Here is a 23052-nt window from a genome sequence, read left to right on the forward strand (position 1 = left end):
CCCCTCCCCCAGGGTTGTTTGATTGATTAAAACCCCAATGTGGCAGAGACAGGTCTGGATTGGTCACGTGTCTGGATAGATATAAATGCACCTTGCTCCCTCTGTTTGAAACTACCCAAGGCAAAGTATAAACTGATTATGCAGCAATATTGCTCTTGACTCTCTGGATTATTATGGTCACCAGCATTAAAAATGTATCCTTTACTAACCATAATGCAGTTTGGTGAAAGGGGAAAACATTCTCATTCGGGGGAAAAAAATAAAGTCTACTTGAAGTTGAGGTTATTTATCTTGCAATTCCCAGGAACACTTAGTTGCTCTGGGTTTCATTCTTATGGATCCCCTGACACCCGTGTATTGCTGTTGTTATCATTCCAGGAAAGACCAGCACTTGCTGTCCTCCGTAAACTGTTGGTATCTGTTGCTGAACCAGACAAGGCGTGAGAGCCGAGACCATGCCACGCTCAGCGACATCTACACCAACAACGTCATTGTGCGCTTGGCTCAGATCAGTGAGGACATCATCCGCCTGTTCAAGAAGGTCAGTGAAACTGTCACCCCATTGATCTTAGTGTGCTACAAGTGCACAAACATGTTTAACTACAAAAGAAGACATAAAGCACAGCTAGTTAACTTTGAGTATTTGTTTTTATAAACTGTTGTCCTCAATGTCATGTTGTTCATGTGCGTATTATTTTAATATTCTACACACAGTCGTTGGTTCATGTATAGTTGAGTGAGTTTTCGTGACACTTAAACCCATTTGCAGATATTTAAATTGTAAACCTTACAATTACTGTAAAATGTATAGGGCTGTTTTTGTCTGGTTTTGTTTATGTATGTTTGACTTTGGAGACTGACAGTGAACATGTCCAATGTTTGTAACCTACCTGATGTTTTCATGGTCTATAGAGCCTTAAAAGCCTAAATGGCTTTTAAGGCTAAATGGCTTAAAAAAGTGTCCTTCCTTATCATCCTTAACTCTACATCCCCTATGAGTGTGAGCAACATCTGGCTGACCGTCAGCACATAGCAGGAATAACTTGGGTCTTATCCAAACACCAGAATGATGTTTTCACCTTGCGGGCTTTCCTGTAGGTTAAAACTCAGATGTGTGTGTCGACACCTTTCCAGACCTGAAAAGGAAGAAAAACCAAACCAGGTTTAGACATCTGTTTCCACATATGTAAAGATGAATGGATGGCTCTGCTGCAGCTATAGTTGGCAGATATATTACACAAAAATAAATAACTTAAGACAAACATTTAGTTTTCACCGCCATTAACCATTTTGGTCCCAAACTACAGTATGGGTACTAAAGTTAATGACCCTGGAAACTGTTCACACAACAGTCCTTTTTCTTTCTTTCTTTTTTTGTTTAACTACAGCCTTATTGCAAAATAGACTTGGGATTTTCTTTTTAAAAATCTACTTATAATATTCTGGATATATCCAGCAAAACGGCTCTTTAGAGAAATGTGCAATAATTTTTATTTTCATTTTTTTATGCAGACTAGTCATAACGTTCCTGATGCAGAAAATCAACCCCACAGTATGATTCTGCCACCACTACTCTTCACTGTAGGGATGGTGTTAGCCAGGTGATTAGCAGTGCCTGCTAGTCTAATAAAGCTTTGAGTTTAGGCCAAAGAATTATATTTTGGTTTAATTCAAACTAAAAGTCTAGTTTCTTTGGTTATGAAAAACATTTTTATGATGTGTTTAAGGTGAACAGTAAATAGTTTTTGCCAAGTAAACAAAATCTGCATTTTTAAATCAGCAACGTCTCACAGCTTGCTGTACAAAAATCACAGAGAAAAACTATTTTTTTCTATGTGAAAAAAAAAAACACAGAGCAGGCTATTTTTTGCAGGCTATTTTTAAACAATTAAAAAAATTGTTTAAAAAATAAATAGTTTTTTTTTTTTAAACAATTATTTGACTATTCATATTTGGTTTAGGAAATGTGTTTTTCTCATATCTGAAAGTTTTTGATTTTACTGTTATTTTGCTCGTTATTTTCTGATTCTGTCCATGAAGATAAACCATCCTGAAAACATTTTGTTATACATATACTGTACATTAATAATTGTCACCTTGAAACACAATCGTAAACTAACTTGCGGTCATTAAAAAACATTAAAGAAAGGATTTTCGGACTTTTTGTAGATGATTGACTCCAGTTGTTTAATGAATTGTTGTAACTATGTATCAAATTTTTAATCAGTTGTCTTGTTTTATTGTGACTAGTTCAGTTTGTAATTATCCAAATTTAACAAAGCAGCTCCATAGTTTGAATGAGACTAAATCTTACGGGGAATTTACAGGGGTGTTTTTAATTTTCCAATTTTATTGGCTAACGGTACCTTTGATCACAGTTGTGAAGACTTTATGTTCCACCTGTTTGCTTCTTTTGTCTCACTTACAAAAATATAAAAGAGTATACAATGTGAAGCTTCTGTGCAGCTACATATGTCAGATTACGCCTTTAAAAAATATGCATTTGCAGACTATTACAACCCACCTGTCATGGCTCTAAGTGTGTGTTGCATCATGGTTGTTGGCTTGCTGGGTGAACCCTCCCCGCTCATAAACCTCTGCAGTGCATGCTGCAGTCTGTCTCAGCTCAGAGCCATTGATGCATACAGATGCTGCTCACCAGCTGCTAGTGCCCTCAGAGGATGCATCATGTTCATCGAGTTCAGAAAAGCTTACTTAAACACAGCTTAATGCTTGCACTCCAGGTACATTTCCCAATTCTGCAACCAGTAATGCAATTCTTTTTTTTTGACACAAATTTCATGTACACATGATAAAATAAAGATTGCCAATTTCAGACCTAGCAGCTTTAGTTGTTTCCAAGTCAGGTGTGAACAACTTTCACCTTCTTTTGAATTTATCTCTCTGGTTCTGGTTTCTGCAGGTATTGCTCATCTGTTTTACAACAGATTCCTGTCTTCCTTGTGTAAAAATAAAAAGCATTGCTCAGTGAATGCGTTTAGTCATGGCTTTGACTGTTAAACGGTTTTGTGGTTATCCTTTAAAATTATTTATGGAATTTGGGGAAATTGAAAGATTTCTTAACATAACATAACAAAGTCATTTTATATTTTACTGTTCAGTACAAATTTTGTTTGCAGAGTTGGAAATGATTCATCTAATGCAATTATAATTCATCTAAAGAAAGATTTAGTGTGCAAAGCAATAGAAGATTGGTGGTGAGAAGGGGTTGGGGGAAAAAGTGGGCAACAATTTGTAATTTGTATACAAATGCTTTCTGATTGCCCAGATTAATGCTTCTAAATAAGTTACATTGACAAGTATGATTCATGTTCTTTCCTTTGGTTGTTTTTATCTGTGGTCTCCAATGTATGTATTTTAAAATATACTTTATGTAAAAAAGTTGCTTATTAAAGAGTGCTAAGTAAGAGAGCTAATTTACATCACATCAGAATAAGCTGATTTTCTTGGTATGTTTGCAGAGGTGATGCTTCTATTAGGTCTGACACAGTTACAATGATGTGTCCTGCTGTTTGTGCACTTTCACACGTCAAATAAAGGCTTTCTGTTGCTCCTACACAAACCACTACTATTTTCAAAGTGACAGGTAAATCTCCCACTAAGCAAGCTAGCGTGAGAGCGCTAAACTTGCTGTGTGGTTTGATTGCTAGCACTTCAGTGTGGATGTGTGTCAAAAGTTATGACAATTGTTATTTTGAAGAGTTTGTGTTTGGGTATTTTTAAAGGGGATTTAGGCATTTGGTCGGTTAGTAAAGCTCTCCTCCTCCTCTTCCCATTATGATTGAGTTCAGTGTAGGGTCTGCAGTGAGACTGCCCTGCAAACCCCGCCACTGCTCTTCCAGCCTCGTCTGCAATAGTCTCTGACCTTGCTTTCATCTTGTCCCATTTCTGTTTTTCTTTAAGAAACAGAGGAAAACAAACTTTGATGGGATCTTAGCAACACAATGTGAGCTCCATGACGAGATTTTTCTAGTTTTACCAGTTCAATCCCATGTTATATGTTAGCACAAAAGTTGGATTTTGCGACATGCTGTGCAGATTTGAGCTGCCTCGTAAGCTGCCTGTGTTGTGTTGAGCAGCATATATGCTGCTCTTTCTAATATCAGTTCTGCACTTGACTCTTCAGTTTTCAACATGGGTTAAGAGAGTCAGGCTTTTAAATTGCAGTACGAACAATCACACTAATAGTGCCTACGATCACATAACCCAACACTGTGTCCTCTTTAGACAACTAAATTGTTTCCTAACAAAGTCAGGATGATACTTGTTTTGGTCACGTTTCAAGATGGGAATGGTTGTCGACTTGCCTGGAGAGACGGATCAAGGCTGCAGCTTTTTAAGGAGAATCTGAGCTGAGTCGTTGCTCCAGTGAATTATTGTTGACTTCTCTGAACTAGTTACGGACATTGAACCTGCTGCAGTAAATGCCATTTGACTCACCAAAGTCATACCTTTGGGACAGTCGACTGTGCTTGTTCCATCAGGTCACGACTGACAAACCTTTTTCCCATCTTGTTGTTTTCCAGAGCAAAGAAATTGGGATCCAGATGCACGAGGAGCTGGTGAAGGTGACAAATGAACTTTACACTGTGAGTAATAGACTGCATCTCCCGCAGATTGATCTCTCACACCTCATCTCATCGCTGTACCAGGACAACATTTTTCATCCTCACTTGATCTTTCTGATATCTTGTCCTATTTTTCATTTGATTTTTTCATTTGACGTCTTTACTTTATATTTCTGTGCATTATTGAGGGCTCCGCCTAATATGTGATTGTTCTTGTTGCCTTTTAGAAAATCCTTTAGATAAAAAGCAAACACATACTTTACTGTAAGAATGCTAACTTTGTTGAAAACTTTCCACCATATGCTTTTGATTTTTTTTGTCTTGATTAGTTGCAGAAGTTGTTGTAGGTCATTGGTTTGTAAAGAAATTGATTATTAAACTTTGATATAGCAAGGAGGTTTTTCCTTCCATTTTGTTTCACTAAATCTGCTTAATATTGGATTTGCACAACTGAGTTGATGAGAAGAAGTCCAGTTGCCTTCAATTTAAATGGTTAAGATTGCCATTTCCTGCCATCATCAGCTCATCCAACAGAATGAGCTGATGATGAACGATGATGACGACGAACAGCAGCAGAGGGAACAGGTAGTTGTGAATGACTTAAAGGAACATGTGGCACAGTTTGTAAGCTGTAATCACATCCACATCTGGATGAACTATGAGCTCATACCAACTTCAGGATGCTGGGGTGAAGAAACACCTTTATGAATTCACAGATCGCGTACTGCCACACTATTTGCCATCTTGTCATCTATCTAAAGTCAATTTATGTTGGTCTAAATGTGAAGAAAGTTAATGCATTTTGTGAAATACTATCTTCTGTTACTGACATCATATGTGTTGCTTATGATGCAAATCTAGAGCTCCACAACTTATTAAATTGTAAATTGTCATTGCAATGCCAATCACAAGGAGCTGCTTGGATGCAATGTTACGTAGTCTATAAAATTTCGTGTGCCGTACAATAAAACTCCGATCGTCTATAAATATTGGTCTGTTGGATGGACTCTCACTGTCCATAGAAATCTTTGTATTCACAATGAGCAGAGAGGACATTTGTAGTGTAGAAAATTAACATGGTAATAAAGCAATATTTGTTTTCCTAAACTCACCTAACTACAGTACCAGATGTATAGAAAGGCAATACTGAAGCAGCGCATCGAAAGGCAGATATGCAAAAGTGTGACAGGGGAATTAGGGCTAAGTCATCACTTGGAAACCCTTCCTGACAATAGTATTTACTAAGTCTTTTCTAGTTGTTCATGCAACATGTTGACTAACTAAGATGCAATATATTGCTTCATATTCAGGTTAGTATTATGACCGGTTTTATTCCCTAATATAAATTAGTTAGGTTGTCTCTGTTTACACACTTTCTTGCTTATTTCCTTGCCTTCTTTCACACATGCGAACATTTCATTCTTAATACATAGAGTTTAATATATCAGCCCACTATTTGAAGCTATAACAGCTTGAACTTTGTGTGTTTATGGGAATTTTTGGCCCTTCTCCCAGAAGTGTTTTTGTGAGGTCAGACACCGATGTTGGACAAGAAGGCCTAGTTTGTGGTCTCCCCTCTAACTCATCCCAAAGAGGTTCTGCCAGGACAAAAATAAGTCCATTAAGACTTATTTATGGACCACAACATGGTGCACTGGTGTCCTGTCATGTTCAAACAGGAAAGGACCCTCCCCACACTGTTCCACAAAGTGCTAGGGAGCCTAAAATTGTCCTAAATGTTTTGCTATGCTGACGCACTAAGAGATCCTCTCACTGGATCTAAAGGGATGAATCCACACCACAATCCACTCTGCACCAAACTTGCTACTAGACTTGCTGCAATGCAGTCAGACAAGTTTCCCTTCTCTTGGCACATTTCAGTCTCATCTTGGATTGCCAGATGAGAGACATGATTCAACAGTGTAGAGAACTTGTCTCCTCTGCTATAGAGTTCAACTGTGACCTACTTTACACCACTGCATTCGACGCTTTGCATTGCACTTGATGATGTAGGTTTGGATGCAGCTGTGTGGCCATAGAAACCCATACCTTGAATCTCTGTACACGCTGTTCTTAAACGGATATAAAGGTCATACAAAGGATTAGAGGTTTTTTGTCTTTTAACTTTCTAAACTTTCTCAATCTCTTCACACTAATGCCTCAGCATCTGCTGACCCTACTCTGTGGTTTTCCACAACCTTTCACTTTGATTGTAATCTGCGGTTGGAAATTTAATTGCATTGGGGGCATCCTCGCATGGTATCACACTTGAATTTACTGAATTCACTGAGCTCAACCATCATTTACTTGAGATTTTCCAAATATATGTTGACAAATCCAGCATGTTCCATGCCAGACAAAATGCACAAAAGCAGAAAATTACTGCAATAAGTTCAACTTTCTGTTATCTTGTGACTTCTGTCAGCTATAAAAGCTTGGATGAACAGTCAATATGATCATGCAGAAACTAGCTTCTGAATAGTTTCAGAAACTTCTTACACCTTTTGTGCTTCTTCTAGCTCAGTGGTTCCCAATCACTGATCCATCTTTTGATTCTGATGTTTTCAGGGAGAGAAGAAAAACATGCAGAATACTGGCCCTTGATGTCTGACTCTGGATACCCTATGTTTTAATTGTCTCCTTGCTGTGGTGATTAGCAGGCTTCTGCTTCCCTGATGGCATGGAGAGAAGATCATGCAGTCATTTCAATCAGGTGTGCTGGGACAGAGACACATCTAAAACATATAGGACAGGGTTGAGAATCACTGTAGTAGCTCAAGAGTATTGTTGTTGGTATGACCTGTGAGAGTTGTGAGATGCATCTTTGTATTTGCCCTGCTTCCTTGTAACATGTTTTACTTTTTTCAGCTGCAAGCAGCTCTCTTTTATCCTGCAGCTTCTATCTTAGATCAGAGGGCCTGTGAAATAACCTTATGGATAGGTCCGTATTTACTTGACAGATTTAACTTATGGATTTTTCATACAATAGGTAATTTATTGTTTTAAGACCGGAACTACTCTGTAGAAAAATAGTCAGTCACATATCAGCACTGCATAGTTTATCAGCAACATTAATGGGAGCGATCAGAGATTTTTTTTCTCTATTTATTTTAGTGTCTAACATGCTGTGGTATTACATCATCACTTTACAGCACAAACAAAATCACATTGTTTTGTTAGATCATGTGAAGTGATTTACATATTTTTGCAAAGATGTTGTTCTCAAATCTAGTATTGTTGAAAATTAGCTTGTAAACAGTGGAATTTTCTGCAGGGGAATCCACACAAAGTTAACTGTAGCACAAGGATAAGAGCACTGGGCACTTTTTCTGCTCTGGTGCATTTTTACTTAGAGAGGCTTAGTGTCCAAAACTGGACAAGCTCCAAGCAAATTCAGCAATCTTCTGCCCCCTGAGGTGAAACAGAAAACAGGGCAGAGCTGACTTATATGACTTATTCATCTTAGCAGTGTAATAAGAGTCAAAAATATCAAAGGGTAGCATTGGCAACTTTCCCCGATCGAGTCATCTGTGGGTTTGAGTGTCACAGCAACAAGCAGGAATATCAGATGCATGTGCTCTCAACAAGTATCTTTTAATATCTTTAATTGTACGAGGCTGCTCTGCTTGCTATATGTTGGCCGCTCAGAGAACTTGTACAGAACTACTCATTCAGTAGTTTTTCTTTAATTACAAATTTGCTTTCTCCATTTTCCTCCTTCAGAAAGCGTAATAAAACTCAGATGGCCCCTCTTATTATGATCTACTTGGCCTCTGCTAAGATCTGGCAGTTAACTAAGCATCCTAATGTGGACATGGAGCCTCATTCCTTTTAATTGTAACACAGTTTGTGGGAGTTACGTAAAACTTTGCAGCTCAGATGGAAAAAGAAATGCTACATCAACAAACTGTGTCTGTCGTTGAAATGAATCGTTTCTGTACAGAAGCTAGTACATTTTTGCACAAAGTACTTTTTAAAACTTTTTTTTTTCATTTGATACACTTAGTGTAAAGAGATTGTGCTTATAGTATTCTGCCTTTTCATTTTTGTCAAACTCTCAATCAGAGTTGTTAAGTATTTCCACGTTTTGGGTCATGTTCTTCATTTTGTCTGCGCACTTTACTTTTCTGAAGTCCAATTAGCTGAACAAATTGCATTTCAGAGAACTCCTTAGGTTAGTTATTATATTTTACAATATCCGTGTATTCGTGTACCCCTTGATACTTTGCATCGGTCTTTCACATAAAACTGGAAAAAACTTGAGAATTGTGTTTCAGCCAACATATTTTTAACAGTTGAAAACCCAATAATGTACATGTCGACCCCAGTGGCTGTTTACTTTTCTCTAAAGTAAAAGAAACATTTAACTTGATATTAGCACTGGCTCTGAGTTGAGAAAATGAGGGAAAGTTATGAGTCGGCACTTCCTATTGCTGGTGTCATCAACAGAGATCAGAGAATTATTGCTCTCTTGGTTTCTACCTGAATTAATATCCTGCCATGCCGACAACATTTCCTCCCGGGATCAATAAAGACTCAGCTTCTTTTATCTCTCGGATCCGCCACCTTGAGTCTCATATCTGCACGTCTGTCTCACATACAGGTGTTCTTTTGTCAACACCAGCGTCAGGTTTTGATGTAGCTTTATTCTTTTGGTTTGTGATGCTCCTCATTCATTGTTTCTGTTTAAGTCCATTAAAGCTACAATGAACTTCATATATTTTCTATGAATTTGGTGAAACTCGTAGGCCTGTTATGCAGATTGTTTTGTACGGTCTGCTTTCATGAACTGGTCCAACTTTTATAGAGATTTTTCACCATTATTGAACAGACACATCATTTACAAGGCTTGATGTGTCAATCCTTGTAAATGGCACATCATTTACAATTGAAATTGAAGACAATTTTAAGAAGTGTTAAAGCTGCCAAGGTTTCCCCTAGAAAACTTGCTCAGCCTGTTGGTTTAGGTGCAGTCGTTCATCCAGTGGCGCGTTGTGTTTTTGAGTTAAAAAATGTTATGTCATTTATTTCCAAGTTATGAACATTAGGTCTCCATGAGGTGAGAGGCAGCATGTTCCCAGGATAGGTCATCATTCTACCGCAGCTTTTTACACCTCATTATGCAGGGTTAGTGATATAATTGCAGCAGATGACTTGAAGATAAGATGTTATAGTAAAACATATTTTTAACCAGGCTGTGAATTTCTATGGTGGATGTATCGAAGTGGTTCTGAATAAAGTATTTTGTCCTCTTTTGTATTGCCCTTTATATCTATAGAGAGAGTTTTAATATATATATGTATTTTTTTTTGTTATTATGATATCCTTACCTTTAGTGATTATATCCAATCTAGGCAATGCGTATTTTGGAAAATCTGCTTTGGTTTTTGCTTTAGTGTAAGATAAAACATTGCACATTAACAAAATATCCAGCCTTTGATTTCACTGACTTTTAAATCCCAGCTTAGAGACCAGGTGGCCCTCGGCTGTTGTCACAGGACTCAAGCACACACACACTTTTTGTAGAGACAGCTAAAGCAAAACATTTCTGCAAATTACTCGGTCTTACTAGCTGCGGGTGTTGTGGATAAGAAAGTCAGTGACAACTGGAGGTTTAACAAATTTTAGAAAAAGTTCATCAAAGTTACAACAGCAATGTATATCACTTAAAATGTTGTGTATAGTGTTAGAAAAATATGTGGCTGCTCTAACAAACCTCTGTGTAATATTTGGCATTTTCTGTGAAAGATAATATGGGGGTGTCTTAATCTATTTTTCACCAATGAAGAACTTATTTTAATAAATTGTATTCTGCAAAAAAATAGTTTTACATAATTTTTTCAGTTTCAATTGTTTGGTTATTACACCTGAATTATTGTGCTTTATGACATAACATAGCATTGGATTAAGTAACATCATTTTTGGGTCATTGTTAACCGCATAAAGTCTTTTAGCAGTGCATATGTTTGCCAATACTTAACTGGAAGACTTTTTGGATTTACCAAAACATCTGTGGCAGTCCAGCTTTGATGGAGATCACATCATGCATCCTGTCTGATCAGATGTGTAAAAACTCGGTGCTGTTATTGACCTATAGAGTTATTGACCTTAAGCTGCATTTTCATAAACAACTGACATGGAAGAGGAAGTAGTGGCAAATTACAGTTGTGTAACCCAACAAAAATGTATCTGTAGCTTCCAGATGAAAGGCATCCAGCTGTGCGATGATTGTTTATATTGACTGTCAAACATCTTGAGGTGTTCATAGTAAACTATGTCCACTTGAGCTGTTTGAAGATGCCTCTCACATCTGGACTTTCCTTTATGAGGCTTAAAGATTGAAGAGGAGAGTCTCCAGAAGCATCTGGGACAGGTTAAGACATATTAAGGGCACTTCTGTGTAGTCTAATGATGATTTTTTTTAAGTCTTGAGGAAGAAGTATATTTTGTGTTTGAAGAGATCAAAGTAACAACATAATTGTAGAAAACATGTAAAACAACATCAGCACTTACAAAAAGTGAGAAAAGAGCTGGGGGTGAGATGGTAAATTGGAGATTTGACAAGTGGGACAAAACTGTAAACAACCCTGTATCCAATTAAATAATCCTCCGTTTGAGTCATCTGTGTTTTCTGGGATATTGACATCTCAAACGGATCCACCAGGCATCAACGAAAAGGCAAAAATCAAAGTAGACTTTCAAAACCATGAACTCTGGAATGGAGATGATATTTCCTTTAAAGATTTATTTTTTTCTTATTCATGCTGCAGGCTGAGATAAGGAGGTTTCAAACCAACAATAACACTGTTGCAATTCATTGCACAAGTGTGGCTCATGTGTAAATGAGGACAGCACATATTGGTGTGTTATGAATTTTGGTTTTAGGGCTCGAGTGACATATATTAATCCAACTCAGCTTGTGTTAGTTTGTGTGCACTGGTTCCAACATATTCCACCCGCAAGGGAAAAATACAAAGCAACCCTTTGTCTCAGGCTGTTAACAAATATTGCTGAAAAACTTTTCAATTTTGCATTTCTTGTTTAGTCTAAAAACATAACTTTGTAAGAGAAGCATTTTATTTTTCATTCTCTGTGTTTTTTGTCCTGTCAGTGTGTCGATGCTCTTCTGTTGTTGTGTTCACGGTAATGCACTCTCTACTGAAGATCTCAGTTTTTTGTGAGTTTTAACTGAATTTGGGCAACAAAACAAAACTGAAAAGGTGATTAGTTGTGATTAAAATGCTTGGATTAGTGCGAGCTGAATTCAAGAGAAAATGTATTTACAAACATTTATTTATTTATTTTATTTTATTTTTTATAAAATGGTGAATTGTGGAGTCATTTTCAACAATCAGTCTCTTACTTGAGAGAAGATGATCAACTGGACTGACTGTTAACAACTGTTGAAACCCCCACTTTAGAAAAAATGCATTGTACTTGTATAACTGGAACAATGTCTTTTTTGTCTCCCTCCAGGTGATGAAGACATACCACATGTACCACACTGAGAGCATCAGCGCTGAGACCAAGCTGAAAGATGCAGAAAAGCAGGAGGAAAAGCAGTTCAGCAAGTCCGGAGATCTTAATGTCAACCTCCTGCGCCATGAAGACCGCCAGCCGCGGCGCAGCTCTGCCAGAAAGATTGAGAAGATGAAAGAAAAGGTAAGCATGTGTAAGAAGAGAAGAGTGTTGTGTAATTATCCCTTGCACTGGATTCATGCATGCTATATAAATTTTTAACTCTCCACTCAGGACTTGGGCTTGAAAAAGCCTTGAGGAAAGTCTCATCAATTTTAAATGTTTATAGTTTCAGCTGGAAAATTTGGAGAGAAAAAGTCTTGCAGAGAGAGAAAGCAATTTAACATCAGACAGTCATAGGAGCAGTCTGAGGTCTTCAGCCAGATCCAAACCTAGCAATAACCCGACTCCCTCTCCAGCTTATGCAGCTTTCCGCTTTCTATGCCAGACTTGCCAGGCTCTTGTTCTCTTGAGCCTTCTGTCCTTCGGATGCGACCATGCGTTTTATATTCTTAGCTTACTCCTGAATTTCTTTATGCAAATAGAGAAACTCCTATTATCTCTGAGGAGCAGGAAATCAAAACTTCTCCTTAGCCTGCGAACGTCAGTGGCTCCACCTGCTCTGGAAGCTCCAGACTATTTATAACACAGAGTCGCAATGAGGATTCATCTTTTTTTTTTTGTCTCTCGACTGCAAGCTCGTCTCTTATTACTCTGCATGGAAGTGGGTTGAATGCAAAGGAAGGAAGAGAGTTACTCATTTTTCCTTCCTGTATGTGCACAATAGCTTTTTGAAATTGGAAATAGAAAACTCGAGTGAATTGGGAAATGTACAAAACCAATAAAGAAGACGAGGCTTTTTGTGATTTGCTTGAGAAGTGCAGAACTTTAATCTGCCAAACAATTAAAGCACTGAAAATCCAATCAGTTGGTAAACAAATATACTTGATAAATATTCAGCTAGAGTGCCATGAAAAACACCCCACTTTTAGCCACATTACATCCTCAAATATCAAGGTATTTTATTAAAATTTTAGGTGCACAAAGTAGAACACAGTTAAGTAGAAGGAAAATGATGCATTGTTTGAGCCACTCATTTGTGCAGCTCTGTTGTGAGATAAAGTTTCCCATTGCCATCTCATGTTAGCATACAGTGAAATTTTAGAAAGCAAATCTCAAAATGTCAACATACTTCTGTCATACAGGGATTTATAAAGCTGTTCAGTAATATTTAACATTGACAACTGTGTTGAGTTGCTAAGCATAAATAAGGTTTTAATCTGGTCCCTTTACCGGTTTGGTGCAACCACAGGAATCCCTTCAGTGGGAAACCTGTAGAGGGGAATAATATTAACAAAATGCAAATCCAGCTCAGTTTTTCAAACATAATACTGTCTAGAGGCAGATTCTTTTTAGCCTTCCTTCAAAATTTCTAGGCCATCTCTACCTGTCTCTTCATCCAGACTGTTTCTTTGGTGTACAGGAAGACTCCTCCATTGCTCAATTTAGAAGCACTTTCCCTTCATCTGCCTCTCTTGTTCTCTTCTCTCCTCCTCAGAGGCAAGCCAAGTATTCAGAGAATAAGCTGAAATGCACAAAAGCCAGGAATGACTATTTGCTGAACCTGGCAGCAACCAATGCAGTGGTGGCAAAATATTATATCCACGACGTCTCCGACATGATTGATGTAAGTATGCGCTTGGAGCATGTGTTTGTCTCTCTCAGCCGGGACCTCTGGTGTTGATTTTTCTCTGCAGCACTGTCACTTTTCTCGCCATCTGTTCTCATGTCTCATTCCCTCTCAGCCTGTTTGCTGTTTGTTTTCAAGCTGCTCTGCTGGCCCCAGTAAACGAAGATGCTGCCATTTCTTTATTATTAATTGCTGCGTAACAATCCTTGACACTAACTTTTGGTGACTGTCGACAGTTGACGCAATGCATTTGTTCTACTTCAACAGTGATGTGTAAGCATGTTTCTCACTGATAAATTAATGAGGCTTCATCGGTGTTGACAAAATGTTATTTGTCCTGTCTGTCTCTGTCTTGTTATTAATTAGTTGCTTTTAGGAGTTCTGCAGAGTAAAATTCAGTGAAATACAAATGATTTAGAGGCAGATCTGATGCAGTAGTGTCTTAACTGTAAGATAACAGTGCTGTAATGAACTCTTCATCAGTGTTTAAAATGGTTTCTCAGCTGCTAATGTATGCTTAAAACTGTTCGTCTGATTGGCTGTAGTTGCTCGGCACTCAGGGACCAGAGGAACATTAACAGGAATTGGAAAAGAAAAACATTCCTTTTTAATGAACACATTCTTACTTTGTCTTTGCACACAGTGCACCTTTTTGCAGTGAGGTGCAAAATTTATTCATTAATTCCATTACTTATCAAAGTTTCCCCTTCAATTACAGAGTTTGTGGCCTTTTGCCAGGCTAATTTGTTTCACCACAGTCATAATGAATTGAATGAAAATCTTTATTTTCTGCCACTTTATTCTGTTATGTGGTTCTTATTACAATGGATAATTTGTTTAAAATATTTTTGCCTTTGATTGCTTTGATAAAATGTGTGTTTTAACACAATCATGTTTTGGAGATCTGACTGGAAAAGAAAATGTAGGATGAAAATTGTAAAAAAAAAGAGTATTTTTTTTTACTCTTTCCTTGAGTAAAAAAAATATTGGTTTAGCAGAAATGATAGGTCACACCATGAAAAACCAAGCAGACTTAGCGCTGATCAATCTAAAGAGTCTGGGATTACAGCTGATAAGGAAAGTTTAAACTATGATATATGGGCTTTGATTTGATGTTATGTGACAGTTTAGCAGTAAATGTATGGTGGTAATGTTGTTTTTTTCCCAGACATAATTTTTGCATACAGTTCTGCGAAAGTTTCAGTTTTTGCTTTTTTGTCACACTGAACTGTTTCAGATTGTCAAACTATTTCTTTTCAATCAGACTAAGGTAACCAGAACAAAAACAAAAGAAAATCAGTCTTCAAAGCAAGAAAGCTTTCTAAAACAACGTTGGCCTGTGTTGAAAATAGAACTGCCCCTCTTCATATCATCATAAATTAAAACTGATTAACCACGTCATTTGAACTCTTCTTTTTGTGACTACTCTGGGCGTCCTTGTCTGACACTGACATTTGTTTCATTAGTTGATACATTTATGTGCAATAAAAAATAAAAAACAGGTTAAATATTTTTCCCAGTACTGCAGCTCCTCATATTTCAAGTCAGCTTACAGTCCAATCAGTTTAGAAGCGCTGACATGTTTCAGTGAACACATCTTATTGAAAAACTTGTTGGAAGTTATTTGCAGTCACTTAATAATGATAGATGAACATTTTGAGAGCATTTGCCCTTTTGCCTCATTGTGTGGCTGCTGCTGTGGATCTGGTTTCTGGACACTAAATGGTCCGTGTCATTGCAAATCCTGGTGAACTGCATCTATTTAAACTAATCCTCATTTATCTTTTCACCACAGTAAGTGAGAAAAAAAATGCATTGTTTGTCATATCTAAGTCACAGCGAGACATTGTGCACTTGGGCTTGATTATTTACCTCATGGAAGCAAAATGCGTTACAGGCAATAGATTGTTCAAATTCAGCTGGTGAGTTATGATCGCTTTGCAAGTGTTTACTTAGTAGTGTCAAGACATGGAGTATCAAATATGGGTATCAGGATATCTTGAAAACTAATATGTTGTGAATCAAACTAGCTCAACTAGCTCATGCAGTGATTAAACATGCAGTTTAATCACTTCATGTAAAACAGTGATGAGAATGAGAGACACCAACAGTGCTTGGATTTACTGTAAGACATTTGAAGGTGGTTTAACTTGAAAATGAAAGTCCACCTGTTGCCTTGAAAATGCAATTTCAGTCAACAAGAAATTTGATTTTGCTTTAACTCAGAAATTAAAGTTCATGAAATTGATTTAACAACAAGAAACAAGTGTCTAAACATTGTTTTTTTTAGCTAGAAGATTAATAATGGCTCATTAATCTTGAATTGTGAATTTTAACTTAATGTTGCAATTTAAACCAAATAATCATTTCACAATATGAAAGGAAAAAACTCACCCTAGTTAAAGATTACACGTTTCTGTATTATTTTTACTCACATTATCAAGTTAAAATAACTAATTATTTTACTTCATTTAAATTCTTGTTTCAAAATACGTGAACAACGTTTCTGATCTGATAATAAATTTCATTTAACATCACAGGACATTATCCTCAAGCTTTGCACACTGAAAATTGGCTTAAAATAAACATTTGCCTTAATAAAACTCAAGAGTCAGATCAAAGTAATGCACTTCCATCTCAGGACACAATAATTGCTTTTTCAATTGCTAACCTAGAAACTGTAGTTTATTCAACTCTTTGAGGTTTGACAAAATTGATAACAAGTTAACACAACTTACTGCCGTAAATTTGTCTTTCACAAACTCACACATTTAGGTTCAAAATCTAAAACCTGCTAAATTCATTTGACTTCAAAAGAATATAGTAGACACAACTAAATTCGGCTCAAATGTTTCACAGTGTTAAAGCTTTCTCAATCATCTTCTGCTCCCAGCTGCTTCTGGATTTGTATGCACACATTCTCAGTGTGTTTGCTTGTTTTAAAAAAGGGGCCAATTTACTCCCCTTAGATTTGGGTCTAGTGAGCCGACTTGACAGAGAGTCGAAATGATGCTTGTGCAGAAGAAGGGGGTGAGACAACTTCCTCAGCGCTAAAGAGTTTTAAAGAGTGTTTACTTGGTGATTTACAGTGCTGTCAGCTGCCCCTAGCTCCCTTTAAACGTCATCAGTAGCATCCTCTGCCTAATTAGGTTACTTCATACAGCTCTGTGTGATAAGACTCTGTAATTATCCCTCGTGTAGCGCAGTGCCAGCTCCTGTAATTCTGCTATTTTTAAGCATTACCATGTAGAGGAGCATGATTAGGCATTTAGTCAATTAAAGAGGCTTGAACATACACTCTGAGGTTCTCTGAATAATATACAGTATTTTACAAGGGCTTTCTATACTATCATAGTGAGGAAGATTTTTGTATATTTTTGCATTATAAGATGTGTAATTAAAATATTACAGTTTCAGAAAATAGTACATGGTTCTAATTCATTTTTGTCTTAACAGAATAGAAGTAGTTATTCCAACTTTAAAGGTGAAGGTAAAGGTAATTTTATTTATGTAGCACATTTTCAGCAACAAGGCAATACAAAGTGCTTAAGCACCTACTATATACAACATTATCACTTTGTTTTATACTGTTTATATCTGAATAACACTATTCATTACAATAAACCTTAGGAATCCTTATAACAGAAAATCTTAGTGCTTTTGAGAATGTGACTTCATATATCATTATAGGGACCAATCTGTTCTTGCCTAAACACCTAAACAAGCTGAAGACACAGTATTTTAACTTCTCATGTTGTTGAAACTCTGCTAAGAAGCTATTAATCCCAAAAAGATTTTTACTCCTTTGCAGTCCCTCTTAAAGATACCTAATTATAATTTTTATTGTCATTTGTCCTTTATATCTTTTTCTGTCAAAGTGCTGTGATCTTGGCTACCATGCCAGCTTGGCGCGCACCTTCAGGACGTACTTGTCTGCAGAGTACAACCTGGAGACGTCGCGCCATGAGGGACTGGATATCATTGAGAATGCGGTGGACAACCTGGACTCTCGCAGTGATAAGCACAAGATCATGGATATGCATAACCAGGTGTTCTGTCCTCCGATGCGCTTTGAATATCTGCCACACATGGGAGATGAGGTGAGAGGATCTAAACACTTTCATTCCCTCGATCTGGCTTTTATAAGGTAACTCTGAACACTTCAGGTTGTTTTGTGTAACCCAACCCATTTGTCCTCCATAGGTGTGCCAGGTCAGCGCCCAGCAGCCGGTGCAAACTGACCTCCTGATGCGCTACCACCAACTGCAGTCTCGGTTAGCAACACTAAAGATCGAGAACGAAGAAGTAAGGATTTATGAGATTTGTCTGAATGCTTCTCATTTTCCCTAGACTATCACACCGCTGAAGGGTAAAACACCAAGCAGAATATCTACATCACCATCTGTTTTCTTTGCAATTACTCCCCAATTCCCTCAGCTCTGCAGGAGTCGACCCTATATGTCCCTGAGATTGGCTGTTTTGTCAAGAAGCCAAGGTTTTCTTTTATAAAGAGCAGACAGATGTAAACAGAGGTGGTAATGACTCTGGAGCCCTATCTTCTCGTGTTGTATTAACAGGGAAAATTGAACAGCCGCACCATTACTGGGAACGACATTTATTAATCAAAAAGCCTCTTTGTCATGTCAAAAACATTGTGGTTCATCATAGTCTAATATGGGTCTGCAGGATTCTCTCAATTTATTCCTTTATTATATTCTAATCTACCTAATTCAGAATTCTAGGCAGATTTATTATTATCATCAAGTCAGAATTCAGAACAGTTACTTGAACCGCTGATAAAACCCCCCAAAATAAAACAAAAACATTTTGTTATCTTCACTCCTTCCACTCTGCTGGTAACCAGGTGAGGAAGACCTTGGATGCAACCATGCAAACACTCCAGGACATGCTGACAGTGGAGGACTTTGACGTGTCAGATGCCTTTCAGCACAGCCGCTCCACTGAATCCATCAAGTCTGTGGCCTCTGAGTCATACATGAACAAGCTCAATGTAGCCAAGAGGAGGTCAAACCAGCAAGAGACCGAAACCTTCTACTTTTCAGTGAGTCTGTGTCGACCTGTCTGCTTTCTAATGACCATCGGCTCGCTGTGAGCATCACTCTGCTCTTCCACATGGTCTGAAAATAGACTTGGAGCTACAATAAATTACATTTCTGCCATTTCTTTGATCTTGAACTGTTTAACTTTTATGATAGATTAACTCCGTTTGACTCCTTTAACTCATTTTACTTCCATCTCCCCTCCTAGAAATTTAAAGAGTACCTGAATGGCAGTAACCTCATCATCAAACTGCAGGCGAAGCATGACTTACTGAAGCAGACGCTGGGAGAAGGTAAATAGACTTTTTTATTTATCACACGTGTTTTTTTAAGAAGATCAAAAACATTTTGGTTACATTTATTTAGTGGTACAGATAATTATAGCCACATTAATTTTAAAAACAATAGTTTCTTAGCAAGGGTTTTTGTCCACTGCATAAATATATTCAGGTTAAGTGATTTTTGCTGTGAGATTATGCTGATTTATTTTAGGTCTTTCTACTCTTCTTTAATATGGAGGCCAATCAGTTTGTTTGTTTGCATTTCCACAAAAGGCATTTTTTGAAAGGCAGCAGGAAACAGAAAAGAGAAGTGAGTTTCAAAAGGAGTTATGTCACACCAGAAACAGACCACACTTTGAGGTGTTCATTTCTCTCTCTGCTATCTCTGCTGGTTAGAGTGTTATCCGTTTAGTGAATATACTCACTAGTCACTGCGAGGGTTTCTATTTCCAGGCTGGAGGGGGAGGGATTACCTTGGCTCCACCCATTTCCCCAGGGGCCTCCTTGTCACCTCAGTCGTGATGAACAGCTTTACACCCAGTCAATCAGCTGGATCAAACCAGGGCCCATTTCTGCAGCTGCTCCTCCATCAGGGGTGCACCTAATATGAAAATGGGCAGCTGAATTGCTCACACGAACGCAGCATATTTTTCGTGTATTTCACACTCAGGACCCATTCATTTATGACTTCAAATTGCCCTTTGGTTGGTACCATGTTCCATGGCAAAATATTATAGTCTTTTTACATTCATAAACACTTTATTCTGTGGTCAAGAGTCCACAGTGGAGCAGCTGAGAGAGCGCAGGAGCAGACCATATGGTGCCCAAAAGGTACCACCCATGTTTAATTATTTAGTCGATAAATCACGGTTGAGTCGTGCTCATTAGCTGGCTGCCTCACGCTCAAAACAGGGTGTTTGTGCATGTGTGTGGGTGGTGTCAGGATGACAGAGGGAACGGGATCAAACTGGTTAGTGCCACATGGCGTTTACATCTTGCTGTGTGTGTTAATAAAAACATAATATCAAGGTCTGGCACCAAGTGGTTCTGTGATAAATATATATGTATGTATTTATCTGAACCTAAGTTTCACAAGTGGTCATTCAGTCTATCTGTTTTTGTCTTGTCAAAAGTTGATTACTATTTTGAACGTTTGAAAAGGTCTTTAGTTTTGAGGTGAGCTGTTTAAAAGTAGAGACAGCTTTCTCTTCATGGATTTTTTCTGTGTGGAAATTTTAAGTTTTGAAGGCTACTGACACTTCCCAACATTTCAAACAAGTTCATGTTGAAAGCAGACCTTAAGATGCTAAAATAAGTCTCCAAAAATGCTAAAATGTCAGCAGGCTCTTGCTACTCTTGATTAGAAAAGTATTAGGTTTACGTTTAATGTGAGTTAAATAGGAGGGGAACCTTTGCTCTCTAAGAAACTTGGAACATGGGCAAAGACCAGGACTTCTGAATTAACATTATTTGGAGAGAGGAGTCTGAAGTTGAATCATCAAGACACCATGATAGATAACAGGAAACATGTTTGGCTTAGAATAAATGCAGCAATCCAGGAGAAAAACCTCACACCAATATTGAAGTATGGAGGTGGAAAAGTTGTTTGGAGATACTTTGCTGCAGCAGAACCTGTCCAAGTCGTAGAATCCATTAAATCTACCGTGTATCAGAGGGAGCTTGAATAAAATATAAAACCGTCTGTAAAACAGTTGAAGCTGAAACATAGTTTAATTCTCTGCTACTGTTTGACAGATTTAATGCTGTTTTAGGTCATTGTCATTTTTGAAAGGTCCAGTTGTGCCTCATTTTTATCTGAAATGAAAAGTCCTGGGGCAAGTCCAGACCTTTATCCTTTTAAAATGTCGGTTGACTTGAAATGGGTTGTAAAAGTAAGGAACCACTCAAACGTCTTATGGCTGAAAGGAGGATCAAACTTTTCTTAGACTGATGTCAGATACTGGTGTAATGCAACAAGAATAATCTCACAGAAGTTATTTTGCCTAAAGGGAGTAACCAGCTATTAGGGGTGGGGTGTCGTAATGTTTTCCTGACTTTTAAAACACATTTTTGTTCAAATCTTTTGTTTAATGAATTAAACGAGGTTATTTGTGGGGAATCAATCTGTGCCTGTGCTGTTGGAAAGCCACAACAAAAGGCTCGGTGAACCAGTACAGACATCATTCAATGTCACCACAGATGGACCCCTCCCTCCACAGCCTGCGCACACTGCAGCTACCCCTGTTTCATCATCTCCAAGAGACCGCCTGAGACCGTTTTAGGGGGGCCTCTTGTGTCCCCTGGGGCCCAATGACTGTTTGCTGGGTTTGTCCCTTGAATAGTGTTAGCACAGCTCTATTTATCCTGTCTTCAGCAGTGATTCTGTCTGTTTTGAAATCCTTTAGTGGGATAGGACCCTGATTGGACTCTGCATAATGTGCAACATAAAGACACAAGAATATGACAAGTTCCTCTTTTGTTTCTTCCTCAGGGGAAAGAGCCGAGTGTGGAACAACGAGGTAAGATGTTGGTCCTAGTCTCAGCTTTACTGCCGCTGCATTTGACTCAATTAATTAAAAAACATGGTTGCAACATATTCAAGACTACTTTTTCACATCTTTGGGTCCCTACAAAGTTTGGAAAAACAAAAAAAAATATTTAATTACTTTAAAAACAATTTTGTTTTTAGGCATTTTACCTTGTATCCCTTCCCTAAAAGATTTTCCTTTTTTTTCGACCAAAGAACCATCCATATATGAAACCATTTGTGTGTCTTCATCCATCCATCCATCCATCCATCCATCCATCCATCCATCCATCCATCCATCCATCCATCCATCCATCCATCCATCCATCCATCCATCCATCCATCCATCCATCCATCCATCCATCGATTGGAGATTTTTTTGAAATTTGTCTCTAGAAATTTGATAAGGAAAGGTGTATGAACCCTGTAATTCTAACAGAGTGATCTGACAACCTTATTTATTGTTTATCTTCCTAATTTGAAGTTTTAATTTTTAATTACAATGTACAGAATCAAATGTAAAAATCCAAAATGTCATATGATTCTAATGTAAGTGTTTTGAAGTATTTTTCTAAGCCAAATTCCTGTTTGTTTCAGTTTTCTTCAGTTTAAAGGTCAAATTTCAGTGAAAGTTTTATATATATATCTAGAGCTTTTGATTAGTAACTATGTCTGTATGTTTTTATTTTGCTTTCTCCCTTTTCACATTGTGGTATTTTTGTCCCCCTTTTCAATTATTCCTAGGCCGCCCACCCTTCCCCCTAAACCACAGAAAATGCGGAAACCTAGGCCACGCTCCATGTTTAACCATAAACTGTTTAACGGCAATATGGAGACCTTCATCAAGGTACCAATGGTGGCGGTGGTGGTGTTGTATGACTGAGCATCCCCTGAGGATCTGAGGGAACGCAGCCAGAACCTTCACTGTTATTCTCTCACAAAATTTAGCTTTCCGCTCCTCCCTTTTCCAGCTGCCTTTTGGTTATAACACCCTGGTTTAACCTCTAATGCGCCTTCCTTCCATAGTCCTACTGGTATATATGGACTTTATTTCCCTGCAGAACAATTTAATGTCTTCAGCTTCCTGTCTAAACCCAGTCAGTCTGTGATGACTGAAATACAGGAGAAAACAGCATCTTTGCTCTGTCCCTTTCTGCACCCAGTCCTGACTGCACTCTGTAGCGTCCTTTTGTGAATCCCTGTGTTTAACCGCCCTTAACCCACAGCAAGGTCAATAACAATCTGAGTTTTTCTTCTAACCCTGTGATTTCTCTGTCTCTTCTTCCTCTGCTTTGCTGCTTTCTTTCCCAGAGGAAGAAGGAATGCCCGTACTCGTATTCAGGTATCACTGTTATTAGAGAATGTAGTCCTGGCTGCAAGGGACACC

General features: G+C 37.9%; 1 protein-coding gene across 3 annotated transcripts in view; it reads left to right on the top strand.

The window, feature by feature from the left end:
* srgap3 (SLIT-ROBO Rho GTPase activating protein 3) overlaps positions 1 to 23052 on the top strand; it is a 72719-nt gene that overhangs the window by 36867 nt on the left and 12800 nt on the right. The window contains exons 3-12 of one of the 3 annotated variants that reach the window (XR_002751856.1): positions 379 to 541; positions 4548 to 4610; positions 12066 to 12251; positions 13666 to 13794; positions 17676 to 17897; positions 18001 to 18102; positions 18662 to 18859; positions 19066 to 19150; positions 21630 to 21657; positions 22410 to 23007. Coding sequence is in view for 2 of the 3 variants with exons in the window: in XM_023324887.1 (XP_023180655.1) it covers positions 379 to 541; positions 4548 to 4610; positions 12066 to 12251; positions 13666 to 13794; positions 17676 to 17897; positions 18001 to 18102; positions 18662 to 18859; positions 19066 to 19150; positions 21630 to 21657; positions 22410 to 22512 (1279 nt within the window). In the remaining variant the exon portion in view is untranslated. The remainder of the gene's footprint in view (positions 1 to 378; positions 542 to 4547; positions 4611 to 12065; positions 12252 to 13665; positions 13795 to 17675; positions 17898 to 18000; positions 18103 to 18661; positions 18860 to 19065; positions 19151 to 21629; positions 21658 to 22409; positions 23008 to 23052) is intronic. The other 2 variants (XM_023324887.1, XM_005799885.2) reach the window with 2 other exon arrangements.

The sequence above is a fragment of the Xiphophorus maculatus genome, chromosome 20 (genome assembly GCF_002775205.1).
Source record: "Xiphophorus maculatus strain JP 163 A chromosome 20, X_maculatus-5.0-male, whole genome shotgun sequence".
Classification (NCBI taxonomy): Eukaryota; Metazoa; Chordata; class Actinopteri; order Cyprinodontiformes; family Poeciliidae; genus Xiphophorus; species Xiphophorus maculatus.